The sequence below is a fragment of the Dermacentor silvarum genome, chromosome 6, assembly GCF_013339745.2.
Source record: "Dermacentor silvarum isolate Dsil-2018 chromosome 6, BIME_Dsil_1.4, whole genome shotgun sequence".
Classification (NCBI taxonomy): Eukaryota; Metazoa; Arthropoda; class Arachnida; order Ixodida; family Ixodidae; genus Dermacentor; species Dermacentor silvarum.
In genome coordinates, this window is record NC_051159.1 from 161,181,576 (window position 1) to 161,194,346 (window position 12,771).

The window sequence follows — 12,771 nt, forward strand, 5'->3', positions numbered from 1 at the left end:
TCACTGGTCGATCGGGATCGGGTCGCTCCGCGGCAGATTTTCTTGCTCCGTCGTGGATTCGGCACACCGCTCCAGATCCGCCAGTGGAATTCACTATTAGAGTGGTTTCGGCGCGTAACACCCCAGGATTTATTCGTTTAAACTGCCACATTCGCAGGCAAGGGGCACGAGCTTCGTCCCCCCACATCAGTCATGCTGCAGTCCAGTGAGACTCGTTCTCACGTTCTTCACCTTTAAATACGTGCACCCGCCACGATCAGTGCCTCATTTCTGCTCAGAAGGCCTCGGGTTCACTTCCCGACCATGCAGGTTACGTTCCGGTGAAAACTAAATTCAAAAACGCTCGTAAACGTAGATTTAGGTACACTTGAAAGAGTCCTCGGCAGTCACATTGGTCCAGAGCTCACCAGTACGGCGTCTCGTAGACCCATTGTTACAAACCCGATAGCCCTCTTTGACGATGTGTACGACCGAGGTATTGCCTGAAAAACATTTTTCGCTACAGCAAATTAGCAAAATATGGCATGCGCCGAGAGCACCTGTTTATAAAATTCGTGCTGAGGAATCGCCATGAGTTGGCACTGAAGCGCAGTGACCACTTCAGTCGAAAGATTGTGCTACCACTCACTTTATTGAATCAAAGTGGAGTGTCGAGTGGAGCTTGTATTAAAAAAAACGCAGGTTACGATTTTTATCAAGGGAGACGTGTTTACAACTTAAAGGCTTCAATCGCGGATGTGCACTATATATCCGAAAGTAACTGATGTAAATGTTGCCTAATCCTGGTGCTATTGTGCAAATTAATGTCTTTTACTAAGCGTTCTAGTATACGAGACGCCGGTTGCCCAACACGCTACTCAGCCTTTCTTTTTTCTGTGATGAACCATTCGGATGAGGAGCCTGCGTCATCAAATCTCCCGTCAAAGCCGTGTGTTCACAAAGCATCTCTACTTCCCTGAGGAGAATGTGTGCTTAATATGTACACCAAAAATATCACCCAACATATACTACTAACTTCTAGTTCATTGCACAGCGAGGGTCTCGTCTCGACAGGCTTTATACCTTCAGGTAACATACGTAGGTTTGTTCACTAGTTGCCTGTTCGTGAGCTCACGTACTACGTGACTGCTGCGATTAAAAACACGTTCAACATCCACCGCCATTGTCAGGAGCGGCGCTGACTAACAATTCCGGGGCCATATCTAGTACACATACACACATGCACAAAGAAGTAGACAGGACAGCCGCCGCCGTAGTTTACAACTGATAGAGCATCGCACACGTGATGCGGATGATGTGAGTTCGGCTCCCTCTGGCGGCAGGTTAGTTGTCTTTTCCGACACTTTTCATTTCCCTTTGCCGTATTATTTCTGCATGTCAATGTAAGTCACAGCTCATTCCCTCTCTGCTTTTCTTGGCTTTATCTTCTGTTGGCTTCATGTGATGACTAACAATTCAACCAAGTCACTTGGTTATCCTTCTTCTCGCTTCTTTCTAACTTAAAGGTCACATACCCTACGCTTTTATCCCGGGGCGCCTCACAGCCGCGTGGTAGGATCCATCATAGGGGGCGTGTTCAGTGGCCGCATCTCGCTGCCCCGCGAGGGCGAAGAGTTCTACGTGGAGCGCGCCGGCCACTTCTTCCAGGACTCGGCGCCCTTCCACTCGCTCATCTACTCGGCGCGGGACGTCCGCTTCGCCGACGGACGCTGCGGCCTTCACGGTGCCACCAAGGATGCCATGGACCGAATACGGCGCCAATACGGCGGCAGCAATCTCAGGTGCCTTGAGACCAACCGCCATTGGAATTCAAGCAGGCAAACACAATAGGCCCTTTAGCGACATTTTCTAAATGCTGATTTTTTGGTAACAATTATAGGACTCTTAGCGGTCACAGTAGCGATCGATATACGACACGTTTTCACGATATTAAAAAAAAGAAAAACGTTTGAGGCAAGATATGTGAAAAATTGTACGTGAAGAAGAACTAGGCCCGTAGCAATGGACATTAGAGATTGGGGGTGCACTGAGTACGAATCCGGTACTTGGATGAGTTGGTTGTTCGATGCACCCCTTTTCAGATCATCATACGATCAGAAAGCGGCCGTCTGAACTTCAATAACTAAAGCTGATTCTGCATATCGCTTGTCATGCCAATCGTCGTATGTCGTGCCAATCACACACAATCTCAGCAGTTTAAACTATGATGTTTCTCAAGTTCACACTAGAAATAAATGTCGGTGGAGTATTGTAGAAGCGGGTTCCCACGGCGGTCCTTCAGCAGGATATTGCAGGTATCGGCTCGTTCTACTGGCGATTGATTACGCGATCATTAACTATACGACTACGTAAATACCACTATTTAAAGACAAAAACGTCACGATACATAACTAAAACACTATATATGATGCTTCCAGGGCGAAATTCACTAGAAACATCGCACACGCGGCAAACCACGGCGAAATTGCAGGATTGGATGTCTTTCTTTATTAAAAAGTTGCTTTAATCATTGCAGAATGCTCACTAACGATGGCAGAGCCACCGCATTCGTATTTGATAGTTAGCTGAAAGAGCGTATAAAATCGCACAACGCGTAAAATGCTCCCAAATTTCATGGTAAGAGCACTAAACTTCTGATCTGCGTGAAAAAGGTAAATGATGCCAGCAGAAGAGTCCCAGAGCCAAAGCACTGAATTCGCACTACCGCACGTGAGTCAGTAAATCTCAGACCTAACTAACCCTGCACCTCCCATTGTTCTTTGGGTCATTGAAGGACAAAACGTCTGGTTCAGTTTGGCTCAGTTTGTACAAGACACTATGGTGTCCGGTTCATAAACACTAAACACGGTAACTTTAAGTTCCCAAATTTACACTTAAAGACTACCGCTGCTACTTTAGCTTGAATAATAACAGCCGCTCGTACTGCTATGCTTTAGTTACTTGTCACCAGGTCTGCAAGTAACATAATTTTGGTAAAATTCTCAGGGATACTACATGTTCATATCATGTTGTAAAAGTTACAGCAGGAGACCTGACATCGCAGTTATCTGAATAATTTTACTCCGAGCTGATGATAACCTTAGGCCTGACGGAAAATTCCGGAAGCATCCTAACTCGGCAGACTATTGCCCTTATTTAAAGCAGTAGAGAGCCGGTTACCATTAAAAGTACAAATGTGCAGCTTTATAACAAAACTGACGCGATTAGAATGTAATATGCACGTCATTTAAACATTCTAAAGGCGTTCAGTATTTTCAACAGATCTTTCTCGCAATAGCGTGGCTTGCTTCGTGGATCTTCCAGCAACGCCGTCTAAAGCGTTCCGTGATGGACCTCGACCTCGAAACCACTTCGATGACCGGCACGATTCGAAGGAATGCTGCGGCCCATGGTTCCGGCATTCGCGGTCGAAACTAAAGCCCTTCTTCATTGAGGGGCTTTAGTCGAAACCTCTCGAAGACGCCCTCAAACCGCGGTGGCGTCATGGAGCCGCAGGGAGCGTTCCGAAAGACGTACGTTCAGCGCGTGTGTAACCTCGAGATCACCGTGGACTACACGCTTGTTCGAGGCAGTGGCCTCCTGGCAGGGAAGTGAGCACGACAGGATTCTCAGGGTCCGCCAGGAGTTGACCAGCATGGTGTCCAAGCACGTGAAGGCCGTCTCTGAGATCTTTGGAGGCACAAACTTCAACGGTATCACCGGCATCGAGTTCGTGGTGCAGCGTCTCGTGGTAAGAACCTGCGCGGGCCATGGGGCCAATCGGTTCCCGCATTTGGCTTTAACATCCGTGCTCCGTTTTGTAATGAGTCCTTTTCTGTCTAATATTTTAAAGACTACAGTCTTTCTTGAGCTACCTAAACGCGAAAAACCTTGTCTGTCTGTTTGTCCGTCTGTCACTCGATTCAACCGCCCAGCCAAAACCGATTCAACCACCCCACCTAAACCAACCAAGCTACTAGCACTGGTGGCATGGGGTCATACACGCAACATTACACAGCGCGAACGAAACCTCAGGCCTATTTGAGGCAAAATATGTGCACATAATCGTGATCTGCAGCGTTCATTTAATTGAGAATACACATTGGGCTGGTTTTTACGTTAGTAAATGAAAAATCAACGCGTTAGAAATGGTGTGGAAGAGCCGCTACGCGTTAAAAACAAGCCGACTGAAGCCGCGGCTCTGTAGCCGGCTTTAAGGCAACAGTATTAAATAGTCCCGAGAGACGGCGCGAGAGCAGGGGGAACGCGGGAAATTTTAATTGAATTCAGCAAGACCTCCATTGCATCCATCATGGGAGGAGTGAGCGTGGAGGAGCAGAGCGTGAGTGGTGAGAGTGGGTGAAGAGAGGGTGTTACGTATCAGGGGCGGCAGAAGACTACCGTCTTTCGAAGTCCTTTGCAGCGAAGCAAGCAGATATGCGGCCAATTTGTTTTTAGACATAACGTCGGTGTTACGTAAGAATCTTTCACATGCATATTCTGGTGGAAATGTGCGGCAGAAGTCGGGAACGATCAACTTTATTCGAAAGGGCACATTAATGTTGCCAATTCTATGCACCAAAAGCGAGTGACGTGGAATTATTTGTTATAAATGATCACGGCCCATCAAGGTACTTTTCAATCTGCGGGAAAATGCCGACGAGTTAGTTCAGGACATCCAAAAGCATTCGCCTGCACTGTTCAATTGCTACAAAGTTCTGCTGCCCAGCACGTAAAAGTTGTATGAACGAATTCTAGAAGCGGCGGCGGCATTCCATGAGTCGGCTCTGTGCATGTAAAAAAAAAGGAAAGAAAAAACTAGCGTAGCTTGCACTGGAGCCGCAATGCTGAAGAGACAGCGGAGCTGATGGGCACCTAGCTAATCTTGGCTTTTGGGCTAGGCTAAGCACTACCAAGTCATCCCCACCATTTACCGGAATTTATTTATTATTGATTCATTAGCTATTAATTGGCTATCGCAAGGTACTGGCGACGTATTTGGGCTAGGCTAAGCACTCCCAAGCATTTTCCGGAATTTATTGATTACTGATCGATTATCGATTAGATATTGATTGGCTATCGATTGGATATCGCAAGGTACTAGCCACGTATTTGGGCTCAATTAGCTATTGATTGGCTATCGATTGGCTATCGCAAGGTACTCGCCACGTATTTGGGCTAGGCTAAGCCAGGGGCGGGAAACTTCCTATACCTCCCATGGGACGCTCGGTCCCATGCCGATACTAGGGAGCCTACATGCAAGCGCAGCGCTTGCAGCGCTTGCATGTAGGCTCCCTAGCCGTTACGCGGCGGCAGCGCCGCTTCCACAACTGGCGGCTGCCGGATATCCTACTGGAAATAATTCACGAACAAAACAATGCCTCCATGACGTCACTGATGAGGTCAGAAGGTAGAGGGAGAGGGCGCGCAGCCGGGAGGAGGAGGGTTGCCGCTGAAGCCCTCCTTTCCCACTTCGCATGCAGGCGGACTGTTAAAATTAAATTATGGGGTTTTACGTGCCAAAACCACGATCTGATTATGAGGCACGCAGTAGTGGGGGACTCCGGCAATTTGGACCACCTGGAGTTTTTTAACGTGCACCTCAATCTATGTACCCGGGTGTTTTCGCATTTCGCCCGCATCGGGCCGCCGTGGCCGGGATTCGATCCCGCGACCTCGTGCTCAGCCGCCCGAGAAGTTGTACTTGTTGATATCCCTATTGAGTTATATATGGTTAATTGCTATATTTATTGAATAAAGACACATACACCTAACTTCGTTGTTATCGTCTTTTATTTTCTCTTTACTTTGTCACCATGGTAACCATTGCTTTGTGCTAACTGTGATATACTGCAATTGGTTGCCGATGCTTTCGCGCCCACTCCCGCTATTGTTCGCGAAGGCGATCCTCACGGGCACGCTGTTCTTCACCGGTCACACAGCGGCCATCCGATGTTACGGATCCTTCAGACGACATGCGTTCGGCTATAGCTGCTTCCCGTCGCCTTGGAGTCCATTCACGCTCTTTCCATGCACGTTCTTCTTCTTCAGTGCGGACTACGCGCGTCCTGGCCATAGCAAGAGCAAAGTACTACTGCTGATAACGTCGGTAGAGCGATGTCGACGTCGCAAGAAAACGAGGCAAACACACTGGTGGGTACACAATGAGGTTTTATTATTCCGCCATCCACTCCGGAGCCACGGAGCCCCACCGGCGCGCAGCAGGCTACTGTGGATTCAATTTTGTCGACGCGACTTTTGTCGACTCACAAGTGTCGGCGGTGGTGGTGGTGTAACGCTAAAACCCTACCTCTCGAAAACTCGCGTCTCGTTCACTTGGTATATACCAAAATTGTCATGGAAGGATACGAATGTATGACTAACATGACTGATAGGTCATGACATCAATAACATCACATGCTTGTCAGTTACGTGACGATCAACGATAATAAAATCACGTGTGTCGCATACCCGCATGGGATATACGGGTATGCGGGTACCCCCATTTTCTCGACAGAGGAAGGGTTCTGAATTGTTTCGACACACCCTGTTGACGCATGCACTTTTAGTCAGAACCTGGCCATATACAACTTCGACACGCGCTCGGCTATAGCGACTTCCCTTGCACAACGGAGCCAATTGTGTATCGGAGGCGTTAAGAAAAGCTACCTTGAAAAGCCTCAGTCCATGCTCAAGGTAATTTTTAAGTATAGTCTGCATATCTATTAACCAATTAGGGCAATCTTGTATTTGATGATATTGTTGCGAATCACTTTAAAATTACCTCATATTCTTTAAGCTAACATCCGTTTTGACAACTGTGCTAAATAAGGCAATTTAAACATTTAAACCGATAGATATCCGCCGGCGAAAATTCTTATTCTACGCGTCGTTTTGTCCGCGGACGCGATCCGTCAGAACCTAGCCATATACAGCTTCGCTGCAAAAGAAGCAACACGCGTTCATATGTACACAATTTGGACACAGGGTTACGAGTTGAACTGAGTAAATTGTCACAAGCTAAGACAAAGGATCATCATCATCATCATCATCAGCCTATATTTTATGTCCACTGCAGGACGAAGGCCTCTCCCTGCGATCTCCAATTACCCCTGTCTTGCGCTAGCGTATTCCAACTTGCGCCTGCAAATTTCCTAACTTCATCATCCCATCTGGTTTTCTGCCGACCTCGACTGCGCTTCCCTTCTCTTGGTATCCATTCTGTAACCCTAATGGTCCACCGGTTATCCATCCTACGCATTACATGGCCTGCCCAGCTCCATTTCTTCCGCTTAATGTCAGCTAGAATATCGGCTATCCCCGTTTGTTCTCTGATCCACACCGCTCTCTTCCTGTCTCTTAACGTTAGTCCTAAGATTTTTCGTTCCATCGCTCTTTGTGCGGTCCTTAACTTGTTCTCGAGCTTCTTTGTTAACCTCCAAGTTTCTGCCCCATATGTTAGCACCGGTAGAATGCAATGATTGTACACTTTTCTTTTCAACGACAGTGGTAAGCTCCCAGTCAGGATTTGGTAATGCCTGCCGTATGCACTCCAACCCAATTTTATTCTTCTGTAAATTTCTTTCCCGTGATCAGGGTCCCCTGTGAGTAATTGACCTAGATAAACGTACTGCTTTACAGACTCTAGAGGCTGACTGTCGATCCTGAATTCTTGTTCCCTTGCCAGGCTATTGAACATTATCTTTGTCTTCTGCATATTCATCTTCAACCCAATTCTTACACTTTCTCGATTAAGGTCCTCAATCATTTGTTGTAATTCGTCTCCATTGTTGCTGAATAGGACAATGTCATCTGCAAACCGAAGGTTGCAGATGACATTGTATAGATACATTGCATTGTATATACATTGCATTGACATAGTATACATGGTACTAAGCCGGAAAATGTTTCCGTAAGTGTAGCTTGACAACACATTAAATTGTAAATGTAAAGGTATTGAAACGTCGACCATCGCGACAACTAAAAATTAGAGTGGTGGCAGGATACAACAACCCCACATCGCTGATGTTCCCGTCAGCTGCGCTCGGTAGTCAAAGAGAACACAAAGAGTAATTATTTCCTGCTGCGTTACAACCGCGTGCACTGAACTTAAAAGCACCGGAGTAGAACGTCACACATGACACATGCATTCGTGCTTCACGCGCTCAGTACGATGGACTTCATGGAATTTTGCAGAGCCGCGCACGAGTTGTCTCTACCAAACTAGAAAATGGCGTTTCAGAAATACGCACGTTCTGAAGTTACCGCAAATCTATTATATAATACATCCATACTTTACTATACTATACTATACTATACAATACTATACTATACTATACTATACTATACATTGGTACTCAGTCATAACAAAATTAGCGATCTCGAAAAAGGATTGAGAGCAAACATGGGTTCCTTGATTGAAAGCATGTCTGTTTAAAGAATGCGTGTTGCGAGAAAGTTCCGCGCTGGCGACGTCCGCGGTGTATAAAGCGTGCGCTCTGTGATCAGGAAACGCCAGTTGAAGTTGACTCTGTTTCGTCTCGTCTTTAGACTGTTGTATCGCTTAATTTTCTCTCAGCCTTCAAAAGTGCGTCAACTATCTCAAAAGCCCTCATTAATCATGAGCTATATACTCGGTATCAACAAGGTAAAATTGCCCATTCGTGAAACTGTTTTAAAGCCAAGCTGCACGAATGCGCGAAGTTACACGTGGTATGTAAAGGTCAGAATACAAGCCCGCTGCTGAAAAATATAAACAAATTCACGCAGAAACTCCTCTGGGAGTTGTCGAAGTATACGTAAGCATTGCGCCGCTCGCTCATGTCCACGCAGCCCGGTGTCAGTATCAATGTTATGAAACTTGATCCGACCAGTATAAACCCTTATCAACCCTTATCGGTCGTTATGAACTTTATCAGAATAAGTCCAGACCAATATCAATCCTTATCGGTTGTTATCAAAGGTATCGGACTGGATCCCAGCCTTATCAACCCTTATCAGTCGGCATCAACCTTATCGCAATCAATCCAATTTTTAAAACCCTTATCTGTCCTTATCAATCTTGACGGACAAAATTCGACCCTTCTCAACTTTTATCGGACTTGATCCGACCCTTATCAACCTTCATTAACCTTATCTGATTTGCTCCAACCATTATACGTAAGCCCTTCTCGCTCATTAGCACCTTATCAATCCGCATCGAACCATTATCAACCATGGTGAGACCCATATAACCCCTCATCACCCCTTATCATCCTTATCGACTCATTGACTGCATATCTGTGTTGCGCGACGTGAAGCGCATGAGCCCTCAGAGATCGGTAGCATTTCGGTCGGTGAAGGAACACCCCAACGGAAGGCGCATCCCGCAACCACCGAAACGCATCGGGGACCTGGCGTACTTGGCGTTAAACTTTCGCAAAATCTGAATTTTCTTTATGTCTACAATGCTGCAGGTCGGCTCTACATGTGGTCTTAGAGATGGCTTTAATTTCACCATCACCAAATCTTTCAATAAAGCCTTCATAGAAACTGTTCTTCGTTGATATTTGTTTTGTACCGCCGGTACAACACATTCATGTGGTTCACATATATTGAATTTCTGCGAGCGTGGGCCCAGTGCGGAAGACACACTGCTTCTGAGCGTGATGTCGTAGGTCTGAAACGCACCACAAATGTTTTTCCGTTCCAAATTTGTTTTGTTTTTACATTAATTTCTTCATAGCGATTCGTCTTACATGACAGACGGACGGACGGACGGGTTTCCTGTTATAGTTGGTAGGTATAGAAATGCTTACGCGTTTAAAATACACAATTTTATCGCTCTACCATCAGACAGGTCGACGGCCACCTGCTTTATGTATGGCCCATAAATCTGCCTCTTCATTTAAAAACAGGAAAGAAAACTAGCGTGGTTTTCGGACTATTACTGACAAGCGACAAGCAGAGATGGAACAGCCACGAAGAGATGCTGCTGCAGAGAGCCCCGAAAGAGCGCCGTCTGACTGTGTGTGCAACGACGAAGAAGGTAACGCCGCTGCGTATGCGTGTGTTTTCAATTCGAACAATTTTCTGAAAAATCTGATGAAGCAAGCAGCGCAATGCGGACTATTGAGGTCAATTACATGAAAAGGTCGTCGTTACTTTCAACACAAATTGCAATGTCCTAGTAGTTAATTGCAACGATTTACTAACCCGTTATTTACATTAAGACGCATGTTCCAATTGCGAAATTGAAGCCGAACTGTAGTGAAGTCATGCATGCACCGCAGCAATCATAAGTATAGGGCCACTTTCAATATATTCGTCTCCGAAGTCTGTTTAAACAAATCCCTTGATGTTACAGGTAAGATTACCCTCTACTACTCGACGCTTGTCTTTGGAAAGCAGCTGGGACATCAAGTATTTTGCAGTATGCACTTTAGGACGGGCTATCTTGAAATTGTTAGTCTTGCGAGTTTTGCCAAGCAAACATAACCATGATATAACCATGACAACCAGTTTTACCTGAACACGCTATGTGGACATCTAAGCAATTCTTATGATATGCAAATGCGAGAATATAACTTGCCACTGACGGTGTCACTTAGTTATGTCGCTGAATTTAGTGTTGCAGCGAAGCGTTGCTGAGTTTAGTGCCACTGCGTTATGTTTCCGAACCCAATGTTGCTGCTTATGAGGTCGCAGCAACGCAAGGCGACAAACCGGCCATATTGCGATCTCACAGCTGAGTTTTATTTGCAGAGTTCTCGTTAAAGTGGCGTTTCACGCACATTGCGATCAGTGTTCCTTCTCGATGACGCCACCATGACTAGCGATGACAGTACTTTTCCGAGCGGCACACACTACATTTCTTCATCTTCTACTCCACCTCATACCCTGGAGGGATGTCGTAGTCGTCGTCCTACGGTTACCTGAAGCGCGTTGCATCTTATTCGTCGTCGTCCATGGGCTCCGGCGCTGGCATCTGCGGGCCCTCGACAACGCGAAAGGGAGAGCGAGCAGAAGCAGCTCGCCGTCATCGTTCCGCAGTAGGGAGCCTACATGCATGTAGGCTCCCTATTCCGCAGCCGCTCGCTCTGCCATCTAGTGAATCGCCCGCCAGGCAGAGGCCAACCCTGTGCACAGGCTCGAAGTGGTTATCACTGACACCTGTTGCAACGAAGGCGCAATGGAGCGGTGGCGCAACAAACGCTGTGTCAATGAGTGCAGTAGAAATTTATTTGCGGGAGGCAGTGAAAATATAATCCATACTAAAGTGAGCCTTTAGAAAGTGAATGTCTTCAACAACCTCCATCGAGAAGCCCCAAGTGTGCATCTCTGACAGTTGACGACACAACTGTATCTGGAAGGTAATTGGGCGCCTTATTTGGAATGTTATTATGTAGATGTTGTTAATCATGTCCGTCGAATGATCCTTCCTCCAGAGATAAAATCGTTTTCTTTAATTTACATTCGGCAACTCTTCCTGTTAAAACCTGGTTGAAAAAAGGGGCTGTTTCGTGCCGTGGTCGATAATACGATTGATCACTGTTTTCTAGATTGTAGGGATGCCGTATTCGTCTGGGACAATCTCCAAAGTACACTTTAAAAAGATTTAGATATCACACCATACACAATTCGTTTCCTAGCTTTTAAAGATCCATGTAACCTACTACCTGCATGTGACCTACGACGTGGCCTACATAGTCTTTGGCGCAGTAGAATGTGCGACGGGCACGCATAACCACAGCGAAGCACTCGATCTTTTTTTTTTCGGGAATCTGCTGCTTACGTTCGTAGTGTGTACGCTGCGCAAGAAACAGCGCCGGACTGGATGCCTTTATTGGACGCTTGCACATGCACCTCATCCCAAGCTCACCAAGGAACAAGAAGTCACCTGGCGCCGACTCCAAACGCACTCCTTTCTCAACCCACAAATGTACACACACTGTTACTTTGACTTGACAGACCCACACTGCTCATTATGTGGGTTCATAGCCTCTTTAAATCATATTCCCTGGGACTGCAAAAAAAATCCCCCCCCCCCCCCACCAGCTCCTGGCCGCTCCCTCGCCTGAAGCATGGGAAGCGAGACACCGGGACCCGAGCCTGGAGGTTCAACTGCGGGCCGTCCAAAGAACCGAGAAGGTGGCTGCAACGAATCGCCTGGTAGCCATCCCTCACTAAGCCAAATGGACAAAATAAAGTTGTTTCCTCCTCCTCCAGTGATTTCAGAAGGAGCGAATTTTCAAAGCGGCAGCAAATTTGAGATAAGCGCTGTTGAACTTGCAATAAAAATTCGCTGTTGCTTCATTTACTTTTTTCTACGCTTTTTTTATGCATTGAAGCTCAAAAATAACCGGGACACCAATGCACTTCGTCGAACACTTTGGGAACGCATATTTCAAGACTACTGTCATCCCCAGAAATCGTTCCTAGCGGATCAAACTTGCGAACTGGGCGGCTATAAAATTAGTAAATTACAACATGTGCCATAAAATACGCGGTCGAATATTACACCTAACCCCGGCTTCCTTCTTCGGCAGTTTCCCAAAGGACACCTTGGGACAGCCGCACACCATGGTACTACGCTGCCGTACTCTGGCTGGTGCAGTTGGGTTGCGTTCCTAGTCACGTGGCCGTCATGCCAGACGGCAACCGGCGCTTTGCGCAGCGAACGGGCACAGACCTTCGACGGACGTACATCGCTGGAACGCTTCTATTCAGCGGGGTGAGCAGCCTTAACTCACGAGAAGCTCTTATAGCGAGGGTTTTATTTCGATCACCCATGTTGACAGCGGCGACAACCGT

General features: G+C 46.7%; 1 protein-coding gene across 3 annotated transcripts in view; it reads left to right on the top strand.

Annotated features, from left to right (window-relative positions):
- LOC119456994 (dehydrodolichyl diphosphate synthase complex subunit Dhdds-like) overlaps positions 1-12,771 on the top strand; it is an 81,729-nt gene that overhangs the window by 56,859 nt on the left and 12,099 nt on the right. The window contains exon 2 of one of the 3 annotated variants that reach the window (XM_049669717.1): positions 12,507-12,691. The exons of the other annotated variants lie outside the window; for them this stretch is intronic. Coding sequence (XP_049525674.1) covers positions 12,507-12,691 — 185 coding nt within the window. The remainder of the gene's footprint in view (positions 1-12,506; positions 12,692-12,771) is intronic. 3 annotated transcript variants of the gene reach the window in all.